We start from the raw sequence: 19,388 nt of genomic DNA, 5'->3' as shown, positions 1-19,388 counted from the left end.
TGAGTGCTGAAACTAGAAAACTGGCTAGTTATAAGAAAAAAAAAAAAAACAAGCTAGAAGGCTTCCCTCAAACACAGAAGGGTTTTAAGTTTTCTCCATTTTACCGGTTTGTTCCACACAAACCTCTCAGCACAAGAAATCTGGACAAAGCCTAAAATAATGGTGTGGGACAAGGGCTCAAAAATAGGGACAGATTTTAAATATTGCTCCTAAAACTTGGAAGGTTGATACGAGAAAACAAGATGCGTTACCGTGTATTTTCTGAATTGTAAGAAATTTGAGCTTCATATATATGCATTGTTATTTAGTGACTTCAATCTGCAGTGATTTGTCAGAAAACCACAGATTTTACGAGGAGCAGACAAAAATGTGAGGTAAAAATGTACATGTTGCGAAAATCTGGACAGTTGAGATTTTGGGCTCTATATCGTGAGAGGCAACGTAACGTTCCACACTTTGGAGAATGTAGGTTGAGCCGTATCTTTCTGTACTAACACCTATAGGCTGGTGTGACAAGTTTTAAGTACTATACGGAGGAAGGTTAATTTAATTGGTACTCCAAACATACGCTTTCTCATCTTTAACAATTTGGCAATGTTCTTCAACTCAGTTATTTGAATTTCTAAAGCACCTTGGAGCTCAACTATGATCCTTTGAGGACAGTGACGTGTAATTACACGAGTTGTCATGTAGATGGCAGCTACTCGTCTAATGAGTTAGTTGTACAGAAGTGTAGCAAAGAAAAATGTAAGGTCAGTCACACTTGAACCATTTGTACGTGTTACTTGTCTGTGCTCTAAGCACTTGAACCATTTGTACCTGTTACTTGACTGTATAAGAACTTGACTCTCTTTGCGCCAGACGCACCTTTTTAAACTAACAGGACAAGGATGGCGGCCTCCGGAAAGCTGCTGGAACTTTTCTATGATGTGGTATCTCCCTATTCCTGGCTGGCATTTGAGGTAAGCGATTATGTGTATCAGAAGTTTTAGTTATGTGTGCTTTAATTTGTAGTAAATGCATTGTGTGTTTCTGTGAAAATCAGTAGTACTATAAGCAGCTGGACTAGGTTTGCCACCTTTTCAAATGCCCAAAGTGGGACATTTTTTGTAGAAATGACAGATTTTGCAGGACAAAACATACCCATGACTAGTACATAACTTCACTTTTTCCAAGATAAAAGCTTATTCTTGTAGCATGTGAGTTGCTTATGCTATTTCATATAACATGTATGTGTTTCAGATAAAACAAAATAACTGTTTTATACAACTATTAAAGAGAACTTAATCTTAGGACATTTGCCATTTTGTAACCCTAAGCTGGACTTGTGCACGTATTTTAATGTGATATCTGTAATGAATGATACCCGTAACGACCACTTACAGCACATTGTCTGCGCCGGGCTGAGTGCAGAAAGAGGCAAACTATTTAGTGCCTTCCTTTTGTAGTTAACCTTGGAAATGCATATTTAACTTTCGAATAGTCCTCCCTGTGGGTAGGCGTGCTTTGTTAAACAGTAGGTAGAGCTTATTTAATATGTGCACTTGGTTTATTATTCCCTTTCTATCACTTCCGGCCGAGTTTATTTTTCTCTTTATTGTCCCGTTTGCAACCTTTCAGCGTCCGGCTGCAAAATTAACCGAGTTGTACTGTTCTAATTTATCCTTGGAAATTATTTTTCTGTTGATATGACCATGTTGTGGATTTAAAGTGTTATCTTACTGGTTTACAGTGCTGTTGCTTTGAGTAAAAAATTAGGGTCGCCACCTTTCCAAATGCCCAAAGTGGTACATTTGTGGTACAAACGTCGGATTTTGCAGGGCAAAATATACACGGCAAGTAGAAAGGACAGAACTTCATTCTTTTGCTTAAATAAAAGCTTGTTCTTGTAGCATTTTAGTTCCTTATTCTTGTTTTTTTTTTTTTTTATAACATTTAGGTGTTTCAGATACAGAATAACTGTTTTATGCAACTATTACGTACAATATAGGAAATAATTTTATTTAAAAATCTCAGGACATTTGCCATTTTTTCACTTTTTTTGCAGGACACAACTGCCCAATGAGGGACTGTCCCTGCAAAGTGGGAGAGGTGGTAACCTTAAGAAAAATACGGAAAACGGTACATTAAAAATTCAAACCAAACACTATTTGTAGCCCCGCCCCTTGCCCTCCTGTTGGAACTTTAAAGAAATAGACGATTTGCTATTACTGTATAATAATAATAATAATAATTTGTTCTTGTTTTATACCTGAAAAAAAAAAAGATGTAGCATACAAATGCCACACTAATTTTATAATTACTGTAAACTGAATATAATTTTAATTAATGTTGACTGTGTAGTAGACTTATGTACAGAGGACAATTTCCGCTACTGCCCATTAGAGAAAAATAAAAAAATGAACTCCCATAACATTCCAGTAAGTTGTTCATCTTGCCTTCATTCTTACTGATGGGCTTGGAGCAGATTCTCAGCTCCGACTTGGCCAAATGCAAAAGCTCGAGGTCTTCAACCAAGTCGTGTGACATGCTCCCTATCCCACGATGCACTGGTGCTTCCCTCAGATCTTCTTACCTGCCAATAATGGTATAAGCCATCTTCTGGTATAGTACCAGAATAGAATACATTGGATACAGGTCAATACAGTCATGCCTCACCTCAGGTTCTCTGCCCCCAAGAAGTCTGGAGGGGGGGGGGGGGTAGGACGTAAGAATGAAGGCAAAATGAACAACTCACATGAACGTTATGGTGAGTACATAACTTCTTTATGTGAAGTTCTCTCTTGCCGTCATTCTTACTGATGGGATAGCGTCCCAAGCACTTTCTTCTTGGGTGGCTCACAGGAGTATATTCTTCAGGACAGTGGAACCAAAGGAAGCCCTGTTCCTGGAGGCCCTATCCACTTTGTAATGAGTGATAAAGGTATGAAGCCTTGAGCAAGTAGCTGTTGCACAAATTGGACAGTGGAACCAAAGGAAGCCCTGTTCCTGGAGGCCCTATCCACTTTGTAATGAGTGATAAAGGTATGAAGCCTTGACCAAGTAGCTGTTGCACAAATTGTATCTATTGGTAGTTTGGCAGAAAAAGCTGAGAAAGGGGAGACGGCTCTAGTTGAATGAGCTTTTATCTTGTCTTGTAATGGTGTATTCACTGAACTGTACGTAAAAAAAAAAATACAATCCAATAACCAAATGTGGTTTTTACAACAGGAGCACCTTCCCTGGAATCTGAGAAGGAAACAAAAAGTTAATCCGTTTTCCTGAAATCCTTAGTCCTGTGTAGATAAAAGTGGAGCTGTATGAGTACATCAAGCTTGTGCAACATATATTCTGTCTAATTGCCATACTTGGGGAAGAATACCGGCAACTCTGTAGACTGAGATTTGTTTGTGAACATACCTTTGGTAAAAAGGAGGGATTTGTCTGGAGAGACACTTGTCATTATGAAATAGCATATAAGGGGGGTTAATGGACAAGGCCTGTAACTCTGAAACCCTCCGAGCAGAAGTAATAGCAGTTAGGAAAACTGTCTTCCATGTGATAAACCTTCGGTCACATGAAGAGGCTGGTTCAAATGATGGTAGAATTATTCGCAATAGAACAAAATTTACATTCCATGGAGAAACGGGATGTGATGGGTGGTCTTAAATGTGTAGTGCCTTTGAGGAACGCCTTTGAGAGTCTTTGTGACATATTATACCCTTCCTTGCCAAAATGGAAATTGGAGATTGCAGCCAGCTGAACACAAATAGTCACAGCAGCCACTCCCCTTATTGAAAAGTTCTGTAAAAAAAATTCTAGAATAGAAGCAATTGGAACTACATAAGGATCAACATGATTTTGAGATGCCCATATTGAGAATCTTTTCTATTTGCTGAGATATAGCTTTCTAGTGAAGGATTTGTGAGAGGATGTCAGTATATGCTGAGCTGCAGCCGAGAGGCTGTGAAGCCTGGGTATGTTTGGAACTGGAGCAGCCTTGCTGTCAATTTGAGGGATTGAAGGGACAGATGAAGACCCCCTGATGAGTGAATCAGGAGGTCTGGCACTGGGTCCAGAAATCTAGGTTTTTCCAATAGATGAGGCTAAAGAAAGGGGAACCAGATCTGGCGAGGCCATTCGGGGGCTATCAGAATTATGGTCCTTCTCAGAGCACTGGCTTTCTGTAATACTTTGGGTATTGGAGGTAAGGGTGGAAAAGCACAAAGGAGACCCGGGGGCCAATTGTGTACAAGTGTGTCCCTTGGGGCTTCCCCTGGAGGGGAAATTAGGGCAAAATATCTGCTGCATTTCATGTTTGTGGGCATGGCAAAGAGATTGCAGCAAGGCTGGCCTCCTTTGCGGAATATCACTTCCGCCACTTCTTTCTTGAAGGACCACTCATGATGCAATAGAATTGCCCTGCTCAGTTTGTCTGCTATCATGTTGAACCTCCCAGGGATGTGCATCGCTATTGGAAAGCGCTGGGAGGAGGCTGCCTACTGCTGTACTCTCAAGGCCTCTCTACAGAGGGGGTAAGATTTGGTTCCTCCTTGTTTGTTTATGTACCAGACTACTGACATGTCTGTCTGGCTTGCAATAGTCCCCAGAGGAAGAGAGTCTTGGAAGGACTGGAACACTAGAAGCACTGCTGCCATCTCTAGGACATTGATATGCAGATGAGCCTCGTGTTTTTTCCCTGTGCCTTGGGCCGTTCTTCCCTGATAATGCCCACCCTATCGGGGAAGCATCTGTGGTCACTATGGCAATTAGGTTGGGTAGGACAAAGGGACATCCTGCCATTGAAGGTTCTTTTTGCATGAATTTGTGATTATAATGTGATGCGACATTGGAAGTTCCTGAAAGGACCATTGTGTGAAAAGGAGCCATTGTAGTATTCGCATATGCATCTGACCCAGTGGAACTGCAGTGATTGCTGCTGCCATTGTACCCAACAATTTGAGAACTGTGGAAGCTGGAACTTTTTCTTTTGATAGAGGGGTAGCAATCTGTTGTCGAAGAGCGCAAACCCTTTCTGACGGGAGCTTTAAGGGCATTGTGGTGGTGTCCAGATCTGCTCCTATAAAAACTGTATGTTGCGATGGCAATAAGACAGTGTTTTCTAAACTTATGGTAATCCCCAACTGATAGCATAGATTTATAGTAGTGTCACTTGCCTGAATGAGCTCATGCCTTGTGTGGTGGTTAGGAGCCAGTCATCTAGGTATGGAAACGCCTGGAATCCTAAACGTCACTGGTAAGCAGTGACTACTGCCATGCATTTGGTGAACACTCTGGGGGCTGTAGTGAGACCAAAGGGCAGAGCTCGAAATTGGTAGTGACTGGCCCCCCAGCAGAAAGCACAGTTGATCTCTGGATGGTCTGAACACTTTTATGTGGTAGAACACATCCTGGAGCTCTATTGAGCACATCCAGTTGTCTTTTCCTAGAAAAGGAAGCATCAACTGCAGCGTGACCATGTGGAACTTCGTCTTTTTTTACAGACTTATTCAGTCTGCTGAGATCCAAAAATGGGCCTCCAGTCTCCTGTTTCTTTGGCACTAAAAAGAACCTTGAGTAAGTTCCGGATCCTATCTGGTCTGTGGGGACTGGTTGGATGACTCTTTTTTTGTTTAGCAGTCTTTGAACTTCTATGGTTGCTTGTTCCCTGTGAGTAGGTGGAACGTCTGTGATTTTCTTTACAGGGGGAGGTGGGATGAAAAAGGGTATAGAGTAACCTCTGGATATGATGCTTTGTATCCAGCTGTCTCTTGTTATTTTTAACCATTCTTCTGGGTACAAAGATAAGCATCCCCGACTGTCTCCAGAGATGGACAGGCAGACCTCCTCTCAGGAGTGCCGGTAGGGCTTCCCAAAGAACTGATCTGTCACCCTGGATCTGCTAACCCCCTCTGCCGCGTGGACGTCGTCTTCCATTATTACCCCCTCCTCTGTCTCTGGAGGGGGTTTCACCACGTGTGTCCTGAAAGGCTCCTTGAGTTTTACGGAACCACATCTTTCCACTTTTCTGACCTTTGTGGTAGGGTCTGGTAGGTTTACAAAAATGGACTCCAATGGCAGTCAGTCTTCCCATCCTGTTCACACCTGGTAAGCATTTCTTTCACCTTGGGTCCAAAAAGGGACGAACCATCAAAGGCCGTGTTGGTAAAGGATGACTTGTAGAACTCCGCAAAAGAACATAACCGCATCCAGGAATGTCTCCCAAGAGCAATTCTGTAGTCACTGCTCTACTTGCTCCATCAGCTGCATACAAATACAGATGCATGGATGAGTTTGTCAGGGAATTGAGGGTGGAGAGCTGTGAAGATATTTCAGCTGAAACCCCTACAGCTACTGAACCCTGTAGAGCATCTCCTAGCTCTTTTAGGAGATCTCTTTGCAATCTAGTGAAATGCATAAGATAATTCAGCAACCTAAGAGCAAAAGGGTGTGATGGTAGCATAATGGTTAAGGTGTTTGCCCTACAAACACAAGGTTACGGGTTTGATTCTCACCTGGGGTAATTGGCTAGACTTAAAATGGCCCACAAGGGCAGTTAGCTTAGTACTGATCTATGAACCTAAAAGTTGCTGAAGTCGACGTGCGCTTTCTATATCTGTCCATGACTCTCAAATCTTTATTCGGTGGATGGACCGACATAGAAGTTTCGGATAACTCCTTCTTGGTGGCCGCTGCCACCACCATGGCATCAATAGGGACTCCCCTGGTGAGAAAGGTTTCTTGTGGTGAGGTAATAAACTTATTGGTCTTCCTAGGGACAAGTTCCACTGTATCTGGAGACTCCTACGCTTTCTGGCAAACTAAGTCCATGAGTTTTGGAGACACCCAAGAGGTGGAGGGTTGATCCCCAAAAGCTTTCAGGTAGACTGACTCATCATCAGTAGGTTTGGTGGACTGACAATCACCCCTCTGTTTGAGAAACTCTAAGATATCTGTGAAGGAGATATCTTCAGAGGGTGATCGTGGGGAACCCTCTGAATCATCCAAGTCAGTGTCTGAAGTGACGGATTCCTGACTGTAGTTCAAATGCTTCATCTTGCATAGCCTCACCTCCTCAGTGGGGCTTCTGGTGAGGTCTCGGAAGAGCAGGGTTCGCCTGATGGGGCATCCTGAGGCTCTGGGTCTCTACGCTTTTGTGGAGGAATCTGAGATCCTGAGGTAGACACTGGTGCTACGGGGGGGAGGAGGTACTGATCCTGATGATGTGGATGTCTGTGGGGACAATACTGTCCTCATGGCATTTCAGGCCCCCCGGTCCTGGTGTAAAGAAACCCCTAGATCCGAAGAAGCAGGGGATTCCTTCGGCACCATTACGGTGGGCTCTGAACCAGAGGTAGGAGCCAAACTCACCTGTCCTGAGGCCCCAAGAGACAGTCGGACCCAAAAGATCGGTTACACTTCCTAGATACGACCGGCGAATGTTGGTCCCTAGAAGTGGTTGGCACCGAAGTAGTCCGAGAAGTCTGATCTGAAAGTCCTGGAGCAGGTCTCGGTACCGACAGCTCCACTATCATCAGTTCCGTGCACTCTGGTTCCACAATCTCAAGTCGGATTGAAGGAGGAACAGAAATGGAGGAAGGTTGGACGGTTCCGAAACCTGAGGGGTCGGTCCCAACAAAAGCTTGGCAAACACCGATGTCTGCAGAAGCCTCTGCGCCACATGATCCACGTCTGAAAGGCACCTTGAGGACTGAGAAAATGGAGCTGAAGAAGCTACTGATTGCAAAATTGGTGATTTCAGTGTAGGAGAGCCCGGCTCAAGTACAGGGGGCCGACTCTGAGATCAGTGGCACTGAGGTCGAAGTCTTGTCAATTTTAGACTTGACTGGTCGGAGATTTTCCCAGCTCAGGGGATCTAGTAGATGAGGATTTTTTTGAAGGTTTAGACTGCTTGGCATGAGCTGTATTGTCTTGTTCCAAAGATTCCTGAAAGGAAGATTTAATTATGCCTCTATCAGTTTATTCTTCCTTTCTTGTAACACCCGTGAACTGAATGAGTGGCAGAGCAATCTTCCTGTAGGTGCAACATGCCTAAACAGTACACACAGTCCATGTGCCCATCAGTAATGGACATCTTCTGTCCATATATAGGGCATTTCTTAAATCCTGAAGGCTTAGACTGCTTAGCATCCTTGTCTTTTTCTTGCTGAGACATTTTAAGAAAAATAAATGGATTGCAGCACAGACCCACTCTAACAAGCCTTCTAATCTAAAAGAGGTAATTACAAGAAAAAATATTTATATATAGGGAAAGACTTATAAGTACCCTATGATAACACACAATCCTGTAACAGCTAAATATGAGTAAATACATATATCAAACAGTACGGCCTTCTAACTGGTACAGGCTAAAAGTACTGATCAGAAAAAAACACACAATCCTAAAGGTAACCTTGCATGTAAATTTCTACCTGATATGTCAACATACACCTATAACAATAACTACCTAAGTATAATGGGGATTGGGAGATAAATGAAGGTCTTCAAACAGGCCACAAAGAAATAGCACAAAAAGAGCAAGCTATCAACAAACTAAATTTGCAAAATGTCACTCTAAAAAAAGAAACCGTTATCCTAAGTAACAATACTTAAGCTAGCTAAGAACACTTTATAGAACTAGAAGAATTATCAAAATTTCACTGGCCAGAGCTGGTGAAACGCCCGATCTGTTGCAGCGGCATACGAGATCTGAGATAAGCACCAGTGCGTAATGGGATAGGGAGTAGGTCACAAACTGGTTGAAGACCTCGAGCTTTTGCATTTGGCTGAGTCGGAGGCGAGAATCTGCTTTGAACCCATCAGTAAGAATGATGGCATGATAGAACAACTTCACATCATTTCATTTGCTCAGCAGATTTTTTTTTAACAGTCATTCTGTATAGAAACACATTTATAAGACATTAAGCATATGCACATTTTAAATGCATATAATTCAAAAGATTACACAAACTAGGATTGCCACCCACCTGTCCCTGTTTGGGCAGCTGTGTCCTGCGAAATAAATAAATAAATGGCAAATGTACTGAGATTTTTAGAAGCAAAAATATTTTCTAAGTTTTCTAGAATAGTTGGATAAAACAGTTATTTTGTATCTAAAGCGACTAAATGTTGTAAGAACTAGTGTAAGCAGCTCAAATAATACAAGAATAAGCTTTCATTCTGCCAAAACAGTCAATTTCTGTTCTTTGCAGTGGCTGTGGGTGTGTTGTGTTCTGTAAAATTTCACGTTACTACAAAAAAAAAAGTGCCCCACTTTGTGCATTTGAAAAGTTGGCAGCCCTAACACAAAGGCAAAAGACAGGCAGCCGACTGATGTCACTAAACGTATGCAACAGGAATGTTATGGAAATTGCAGGGGTGACTCGGCTTTTCCCTAAGGAAGGTGGTGAGCAAAGACTTAAACATAGAAATGTGTTAACAGGAAGGAAGGTCATCTTTTCATTCCCAGTGCAGAGGGGTGATAATTTTTTCACAGGTAGCCCTCTGGGCATAGGGAACATGGTTAACATATTGTGGGCAAGCGCAGAAATGATAACTATCTTAAATGTCAGAAAAGTCTGATTCTTATCACGTTAGCGTACACAATACTGTCTGTATTATGGTGATGTGGAGAGCAAGGTGTGAATGTTGTGGATGTAGTTATGTGTTAGATATGGTTGCTGTTGCAGAGACCTGGCTGGATTTAAATCCCTCTTGAGCCTTTCAGTTTGTTTGAGATGTCATTCCAAAGAAAATTCTGATGGCTGTGGCTGTAGGAGGAAGAAAGGCCACAGGTCCGCAAGACTCATCTAATTACTGATGACCTACACATCTGCTTTCCTCTACCTCTGTTTCTGTTGTGAAAGATGTGCTGGTTAAATTCTGCTTTGTTTGTATGCCACTACACTTCCAGCTGTGTATTATAGAGACTTCCCAGCTCCCAGTAAAATAATCTTAGTCTTAAATGACCCTATAAAGTATGGATGTTTGTCAGGATGTTCTATAAATAGTTAAGACTCTGTGGATGTGTTGCTAGCCTCCATGACTGTTTACAAAAAGTGTACCACCATGGTATGCAACTTCATATGCAGTTGGGCATTGGGGGTGCATTTGTATATATATATATGGGTCTACTTCATTTCACTGAAAGCTCATTTCACTAAAACTTAGTTGCCTGCACACAAGTCACTGAAAGCTCATTTCACTGAAACTAATTTCGTTGAAAGTTATATATGGCCTTTTCCCCACTGTAGTGCGATTCTGGAGTTAGTAGACAAAGTAAGGAGGGTGTGGGAGGTATAGCCCCCAACACACATTTTAAATGCTTAGAACCATAGATATGGATACTTACAACTCCAATGAATAACTCTTTCCAAAAGATAATATATAACCAAACTATGTGGGGGTGTACACCCCCCCCATCCTTTATATACTAACTCCAGGATCACACTACAGTGGGGAAAAGGCAGTATATAACTTTCAGTGAAATAAATTTCAGTTAATTGACGTTTCAGTGAAATGAGCTTTCAGTGAATTGTGCGCAGGCAATTGAGTTTCAGTGAAATAAAGTTAGTATATAAAGTCTCTCTCTATCTATATCTATCTATCTATCTATATATATATATATATATATATATATATATATATATATATATATAATTTTTTTTTATGATGGTGTGCATCAAAGTTATAGTGCACTTTTTAAAAAAAACATGCTAAGCGTGATATAGGCTTTTTATGTCTAGCCAAGGTCTTTTACTACTCATTCAAAAGACATTATTAGTCTTTAGTATCATGAACAGCTCTTAAAAATGTTCATATAATTGCATTGATTTCTTTATTGATCTTCAGTTTCTTGAGAATTTAATAGTGCTGCTCTCTTTGGACATCTTCCTTTTGACACAGTTCCTGCTGCACTTTGTTTTCTTGGACAAATGATTTCAGGAATGTTTCTCTGCAACATTGGACTGATGCAGTTTTCACTGTCTCTTTCCTCATGAATAGTGACAGGATAGCAGAACACAAGAAAGGGCTCCTGGTAGTGGAACAGGACAAGTGGGAGAAATATGGAGTAGGTTTCCCTCATTGTGGAAGGGGAGAAAAAACATCATAAGGGGTCAAGGAGGAGGAGGACAGCAAAAAGGTGTGAAGCAGAAATACATCAAAGAGAAGTAAGGAGTGATACAGACTGCAAAAGGGACATCGAGTTGTTTCCTATTTTTAATTTATGTAGATGTGTGATGGAGATAGAATGTGGACTGTTACAAAAATATTTTTCATTGATTTCTATCTAGAAAATCAAGACTCAATAGTATTCTCATAGGCTTGCAGTTGTTTGCATGTAAGTTGGTCAACTTTTATTTTTTTAATATAAAGGTGTCAGCTGTGATGTAACATGTATAAAATCCTTCATTAAATAGTTTGTTAAATACTTTTATACCAACATGTGAGTATTATATAGATATTAGAAATGTTTGTATTAACAAGAGGAGAAAAAAACTAAACTTTTTTTTTTAGTCTGAGTGTAGAAGAGAAGAGGACATTGGAAGGTTTAATGTTATGAGAGGTCAGTCTGAGTTATGAAGTAGGGTAAGTGTGGAGATGTAATGAATGTATAATGAAAAACACATGACATCCATTTTTAAATTAAACTATTACTTGTTTATGAATTAGTTTGCTTGAATGAAATTAATTAAGCAATACACACGCCTGGGTGTGGGTAATGCTGGATTTACTCATGGTTGGTGTGGTTTGGTCATGAGGGCGAAGCCTGAGTGGCCAAACAAAGACAACCGTGGGTAAATCCAGCATTACCCACACCTAGAAGTGGGTTATTGCTATTATACAATGACGTTATTTAAGGAAAAAAATACTTACTTTTTTTAAATAATGGCATTGTATAATGTCTCTGTGCTGTCCTCCTGCAGCTGTCTGGTATTCTGTGGCAGTTCTGATGTACTGCGTATGCTTACACAGTACATCAGAGCTGTGGGTGGAAGCAACGGAGAAAGCAAGATCTCCGTTGCTTTTTACAAAGTGTCTCGCAATGTTAAAGGAGTTTAACATAGCAAGACAGCTTTTAAAAAAGCAACGGAGAAAGGAAGATTTCTGTTACTTATTTAAAGCTGTCTTGCTATGTTAAACTCCTTTAACATAGCGAGACAGTTTCCAAAAAGCAAAAAAGACTTGTACTAATGGAAAAAGTCCGGGCGACTGGACCTTTTTCCATTAGTACAAGTCTTTGATTTACAATGTGCACTCTGACCAGTCAGCATGCACGTTTTGGAATATTAATGGGGGGTTCGTTGTATAATGAGCACATGGTGGATGAATATCTGATATGTTGGTTGTAGGGTTAATTGATGAAATTATCGAAACAATATAAAACTTTCAGTAATATCTGTAATCCCAAAAATGTCTAGCACTGTTATAGACTCTCCTGTGAGGCCTGTGATAGCAGTCATAAGGTCAAAAATTGAAAGTTTAGTGGCATTTGTGGAACACCAGTTGAAAAAATGTAGTATTCCAGAATTATTTTTGTAGACTTTAATAATACCATGTTTATTACATGTGATATAAAGAAGTTTATACACTTCCATGCCTCACACTCAGTAATTAGATTTATTAAGGGGTAGATTAACATTCAGTAGTGTGTGCAGAAAAAGGATATGGTCAGACATTATGGATTTAATATTGCACAGTATAGTTACTTTGCATTTAATATGGGGTCTTATCAAATCCAAGGCGTAGTAATGGGAATGTTAGTGGCCCCAGCATATGCAAATTTAATCTTATCTAAACTGGAGAGTATAGTTGTAACAAATGGAATTTATGAACATAACTTCAATATGTATTGCCACTTTATTGATTTTTTTTTTCTTTAGGAGAGCAGTTCAGATAAGTTATCAGAATGTATGAATTATTTCATTGCGCCTGCTACCTTTTTTTTTTTTTAAAAAGGACTTGCAACCATTCTTCTGCTACCTTTTTTTTTAAAAAAGGACTCACAACCATTCTCCCGCGGTAGTGGTGCTGCGATGGCATTGTCGCCTCACAGCAAGACGTTGTCCCGTTCGATTTTCAGCTAGAGCATCTTCTGTGTGGAGGCATGCGTGAATGAGCATGCCTTCGTTGAAGGTTGTGCGTCAGGGCTGGTAACTCGGCACGTAAAAATCCACTACCAAATAGCGGACCGGAGTTCCACTGTGGCGACCCCTAACCGAAAGACACAACAACAACTTGCAACCATTCTGAACAAAAGTAATGTTTTGGCTGTAGTAGTGGGAAATAGAGGGTAAATATTTTACATCAAGCATTTACAGGAAAGAGACCTTTTAGAAATTCATATTTGCACTTTTTAAGTTTACATCTGTTAACAGTCAAGAAAAATGTTTTAATGGAGAAGTGGTGATTCTGTCAAATCTGATTACAGATGCTGGTATTTTTATAAAAAAAAAAATAATGTAGGTGTTGTTTTGTGCAGGGATTATAAGAGTTTCTAACTAGAATTTTAGATGACATTACTGGTATGGGAGAAGTTAGGAACTATCCAGTTCTTATAAGAAAATTAATAAATGATGGGGTGAATGGAAATGTTCCCAGTAGTAGAATTAATTCTATGGTTTTGTAGTATAGTTAGATGGAGAGAGCATTAAATGTATATTGCAGAACTGAAATCAACAAGAATTTGTAAAAGTTATAGAGCAGAAACTCGCATTTACTATTCAAAGTAGTGGTAATATAGAGTTTATTGGAATCTAAGAAGAAGATGAGACAGTACAAAATTTAGTGGCCCTTTTAAATGTGGGTTTTGTTCAGGTATAGGTTTGTTTGTGAAAGACCAAGCATAAGAAGTTGGAAGAAGTACAAGATCACATGGACATTTTACTTGCCAATCTGTAGGTGTGGTCTGCACTGCATTGTGTGGATCATATGAGGCATTTTTTGTGGGCAAAACCAGTAGAAGATTTAATACACAAGCTTCCATATTCTGGAATCATGTAAAGAAAAGAGATACAGAAAATGCCTAATTTGGCTTGGAAAAAAATGTAGATAATATTAATATGGATGGTAGAAGAGGAGATTATGAAGCAGTACAGTAGGATAAGGAATTAAAATGGCAATTTACATTAAATTCTACTTTTTCCCAGGTATTGATGATAGTCTCTTTAAAATGCATATCAAAATTAAGGAGTGGAAGCACTAAGTACAATCAGTTTTATCAAATTGTTTAAGGAATGTTTTAAGAGTATTTATAATTAATAAATTGGTAGTAGTGATAGGCTAAAGTAATTGTTTTAAGTGGGGGGAAAAAAAAAAAATATATATATATATATATAATATATATATATATATATATATATATATATATATAGATATATATACACACACACACACCCCCATAGTGTTTTACTTATTAGTTTGTTGTAAATGATGGATCTGGTTGGATGAGCATGGTCATGTGATGTATTGTAAAATTCATTCTAAAGGGTTTATTTTTTATGGCTGTATTCTAAAGAAGTCATATGAGATAAAAACACTAAATACAGCTTTTAGTTTCTTGACTGTCAGTGTTTTTGGTGTTGGTGAACTTGTGTGAAAATTCAGATTTTCTTTGACTGCAACACAGACAGCCTAAGACCGATCATTGTCTCAGTTGCTGGTGTAGCCTAGGAGAGTGGGAAGGAGTGGCATTTTGTTGACTTACCCATGGATGTTAGTACTGAGCTTGCAGCAGACAAGATAATGGGCCAAATTCACGAAGGCTTGCATGGAGTCTGAGTAGAGTAAGACTCCATGCAGCCAACATGTCCGCCGAGCGATCCAGGAACAGCCGGTAGGGGCATGCAACAGAGCTCTCAAAACTAGTCCTATACGGACAGGGCTTGGATATGCAAATTACCTCAATTGCAGGTGAAAGCTATGCAAATGAGGTAATTCTGCGATCCAGGAAACCTGAACCTGTCAGAGTAGGAGTAGTGTTATTTGCAGAAATGTACTCAGTTGACAACTGAGTACGGTTCTGCAAATAGCAAAACGGAGCCGTGACAGCTCCAAAAAAAGGATGCATTGACAGCAGGAAGCATGCCAATGGCCAAAAATACAGCCATTGGCAATGTTAAGTGATACAAAATAAAAATAAAATCACTTTTTTTTTCATCCCGATCTCCGGGGTTTAAGCGCAGCACCCTAAAAAGCAGAAAATCAATAATTAAGATCCACAAATGTGGATTTTATTGGTAATATGAATTTACAATGCAAGTGAATGGCAGGCTGAAGACAACATAGCCACCGAGTAGAGGTTGCTAAGGGGGGAAGCTCAGTCTAAGAGATGTAACCAAGCATTAGTAGGCAATCATATGCAAAGGAGGGTTAGGATAGTGAATCTCAAGTTTACATAGCAAATGAGCACAGTCAGTGGAGTGTAGGAGTAGGATAAGGGGAGTAACAGAGTAGAAGATATGTGACATCACGAGTGGGGTGTGTATGAAAGAAGTGAAGCTCATTGGAGCAGAGTGGCATTTGTCAGCTGTCATTTACACATCATACATATCATTGAAAGAGGTGTGTGAACAGGTAGGCTAGATAAAGTCAAGAAATTGAAGGTGTATGCTGTGGATAACACTAAAGTTTCTTGCTGAGCGGGTATGCGCGCGTGTGCGTGCCTGTAAACCCGAGTAAGACGATGTGCGCGTGTGCAAGCCAGAGTAAGCATGTATAAGGCTGTTTAAAGAGTTGTAATCGCGTTTGCGTGCGTTTTAACAAGAATAAGCAAGTTTTAGTCCGTGTAAGCATGTGTGCGCGTGTGTGAGCGTGTTTGCGCGGTGCTGCCCCCTGAGGAAACGGAAAGGAAAAAGGAAGCACAACAAATAGTAGGAAGCTACCAGGGAGTACTAGCAGAGCTAGCAGGTGAAAACAATCAGAATCTGGCAATTACACAGGCAGTACACTAGCCTAGCCCAGCCCAGCACTTAAAACTCTGCAAACAACAGTCCATTATGTTTCTCACAAGAGACACTGCAACACTGCAGTAAGCTAATAGAAGTGAAAACTGAAAAATCATTACTGAGACAAAGAAATGTTAGGGGCTTCCATTGCTGTTATAAGGCGACATATGCAACATGCTGAGGGTGTTGACAATGTGAATGCTGCTGGACAACCCACAGTGAGGAGATGGAGAAGAGTGTACAGACCCAGGGTATCCTACCAGGGGCTACATAAGCTGCAGATAGTGGAGCGTTCTAGAGTGGACAGAGACCTCTTGCAGCAAATTGTTGAGCTGTGCAGGCCACGCCTCACACACAGAGCCAACAGAGGGGAACACATCCCAGTGGAAACCAAGGTGTGTGTTGGCCGAAGAATATTAGCAACAGTTACCTTCCAGAGACCAACGAATATTAGCAACAGTTACCTTCCAGAGACCAACTGGTGATTGTGATGGGGATATCACAGGCATCAGCATCCAGGGTAATGCACCAGTTCCTGGATGCCATGTCAGCACATGGTGATCATGTATATTTCCCCAATTCCCGTAAGGTATTGGCCAGCAGTATATGCGTCTCTTCCAGCAAATAGCGGAATACCCTGAGGTAGTGGGTGAAATAGACTGCACACACATACACATTAAAGCACCAGCCGGCGAGTGGGGTCGGGTCTACTTCAACCGCAAGGGCTTCCCCTCCATCAACTGCCAGGTCATGTGTGATGCCCAGGGCATAATACTGAATGTGTGTGCTGGCTGCCGTGGAATCTACCATGATTCCCATATCTGGCATCTGACGCAGCTGTACCAGACATTTGCCAATGGGGACATCCCACATGGTCACCTAGTGGGGGATGCTGGCTATACACTGGAGCCGTGGCTGATGACACCCACCAGAAACGCACACGCACCTGAACAGGAACACCATAATGAGGTGCACACACAAACACGAAATGTAATTGAGCGTCTGTTTGGCTGCTCAAGTCACAGTTCCGGTGCCTGGACACATCTGGTGGAGCCTTGCAATACTCACCAACTACATGTACCCAAATTGTCATGGTATGTGCTGTGCTACATAATATGATCCTGTGGAAACAGCTGCAGCAGGACCAGCATAGGCGTGGGCCAAACAGCCCCCCACCATTGCCAAGGCCATCACAGGCAGAGCGTGACTCGGAGGAGGAACAACCTGAGCCTCCCCAGTAGGCAGAAGGAGGCGTGCCCAGTATGCTTTGGCCTTGGCAAAGAGGCAACGCATAGCACATACACTGGCTCAGTAGGAACTCTGGAAATTATACCTCTCTCTGACTCGCACATATAGTAAAAGGGATGCCTAAGTTGACACTACCTGTTTTCAAACATGTATAGGGAGTGTAGTATGTGCATCCGACATAGGCAGCCCTGCAGCACCACCTGAGGCATGATTGCCATGTGTTAAGCAATATAAAGCAGTGTTAAACAGCATTTACCACCATGTAGTATATGCAAACAAAATCATACACCAACTAGCACAACTGTGGTCAGTGTTGAGTAATATTGGGCAACGTTCGGCAGTGTTGAAATATTGAGCAATGTCGGACAAGCCTGGTCTAAGTAGGGCATAGCTGAACAAAAGCCAACATGCTCATATTTGCTCTACTGGCCCTTAAGCAGTCTGGTCTGCTCAGTATGAAAATATAAAGCAGTGATGGGCCTCGAACCCAGGATACTGTGTGCACTATAGTTATAGTACTGAACCACTAAACCATGACCGTATTGCAGTGATCAGCCTGTATGAAGAAATGTTGATAAGTCTGTGCAAATTATCTCATGAAAACCCTGCAGGCACAGCATAATCCCTGTCGAGTTATGACACAAAGGTGAGTCCTGCAGTAAGAATAGAACCTGACTTCCAACACACACAGTATAAATGTTAATATTGGTCATGTTCACACACATCAACAAATGTAGTGGACCTCACATAGCAACATACTGAAAGGTCACACTGGGCATGCTCACACACTTGAATAAATGAGACAAATGTCAGGCAACAAAACACGGAAAGCCTGAACCGGGCATGCTCACACACTTAGGCCATGTCTGAGTACAGCAGCCACACATCTGGCAGTTGCATGTGTTAACCCAGGAACCTATCACTGTCCAGCAATCCGCCCTTTGCCACAGTTATATGACCACAGACATATATAATATAGTGGAACCCTGTCATAATGAAATATGTTCTGCAGATACCTGAGTTGTTCATAGAAAGTGGGAAACAAAGGCGATAAAAACCTGCAAACAGCATCAGCAATAAATATTGTGCATCACGAACATTATCATAGGTTCAGAGGTCGATACTAGGCTATCTGCCCTAGGGCATGTACAAGCCTAGCCAGAGTGTGTTTAGCTTTCGCAACCCTGTCAGATTACTACACTGTGCCTGTGAATAATAGGTCACACAAGATAGCCCATGTACGTTTGGGCTAGTGTACCTCTGTGTAGCAGGGACCCAGAAGATATCCCAGGGGTAAACATACGATCACCCATCCAGTTGTCAAGATCCTGTAGGTGGGCAGTGGGTGGCTCTGCCTATGCGAAACCGGGATTACAATCCAAAGTGAGTGGAGCCTCTGGGATAAGAATCTGTCCCTCCAGCATGTCCTATTAACATCTGTGCTGAGGTATATGTCCCTGGAATGTGTAGCTCCAAGGGAGTTGGATATCCTGAGGTGGAGCATGTCCAGTAATTCTGGGTTGAGTATTTCCGTAAACAGGCACAAATCGTATCCGAGTAGGCGGTAAGGGACTGAGTAGAGCTGGAGTTACTGTATCTGAACTGTGCAGAGCATCTGTGCGAGTCCCTAGGTCTGCTTGGTGAGGAACTTTTGTGGCCATTACACTTGCTGCAGGTGTCGGGTAAGGTACTTTGTAACCCAAGCATAGTTGTGATTAGTATAGGGGCACAATGACCTCACTTGATCTAGATGTGAAACCATATGGGATAAGGTGGGCTATATAGAAGGTCTGTCCAACCACTTTGGCAACGTGATTGTCAAAGGCGACAGGGGTTTGGGGACATGACTTGTTCGTACTAACAACTCCTACCATACGTAATGGTTTACTACCTATGTGGTAATGTGTGGGCATGTTGTTATTCCCAAAAGGGATGGCTATGCAACTAATGGCATTTAGCTGTAGGCCATGGCTCAGGCACCAGTCATCCATCTCTGTGAGATCCTGTTTGAGTATGCATGTGCCAGCTGGAGAGTTGATTATGGCACCCAGTTTGCAGTCATCTGCGAACATGGTCAGCCATATTCCCCCTGTGTTAGCCTGTACGTCAGACAAATTCTATACTGGACAAGAGAGGTCCCAGGACTGAGCCTTGTGGGATGCCATGTGTAACTGGTGTATAGTCAGACATGGCACCTGCAATTCTGACCATGTG

At 41.5% G+C, this 19,388-nt stretch overlaps 1 protein-coding gene across 2 annotated transcripts in view; it reads left to right on the top strand.

Annotated features, from left to right (window-relative positions):
- Window positions 1-527: 527 nt before the first annotated feature.
- Window positions 528-19,388, top strand: part of GSTK1 (glutathione S-transferase kappa 1) — a 645,482-nt gene continuing 626,621 nt past the window's right edge. Inside the window, exon 1 of one of the 2 annotated variants that reach the window (XM_044079844.1) lies at window positions 528-962. In XM_044079844.1, coding sequence (XP_043935779.1) covers window positions 891-962 — 72 coding nt within the window. In that variant the 5' untranslated portion in view covers window positions 528-890. The remainder of the gene's footprint in view (window positions 963-19,388) is intronic. The other variant, XM_044079843.1, reaches the window with a different exon arrangement.

This window comes from Protopterus annectens, chromosome 8.part0 (genome assembly GCF_019279795.1).
Source record: "Protopterus annectens isolate FY-2018-M chromosome 8.part0, PAN1.0, whole genome shotgun sequence".
In the NCBI taxonomy this organism is placed as follows: Eukaryota; Metazoa; Chordata; order Ceratodontiformes; family Protopteridae; genus Protopterus; species Protopterus annectens.
Note: the sequence above shows the minus strand (reverse complement) of the source record. Positions and strands in the feature narration are given on the sequence as shown.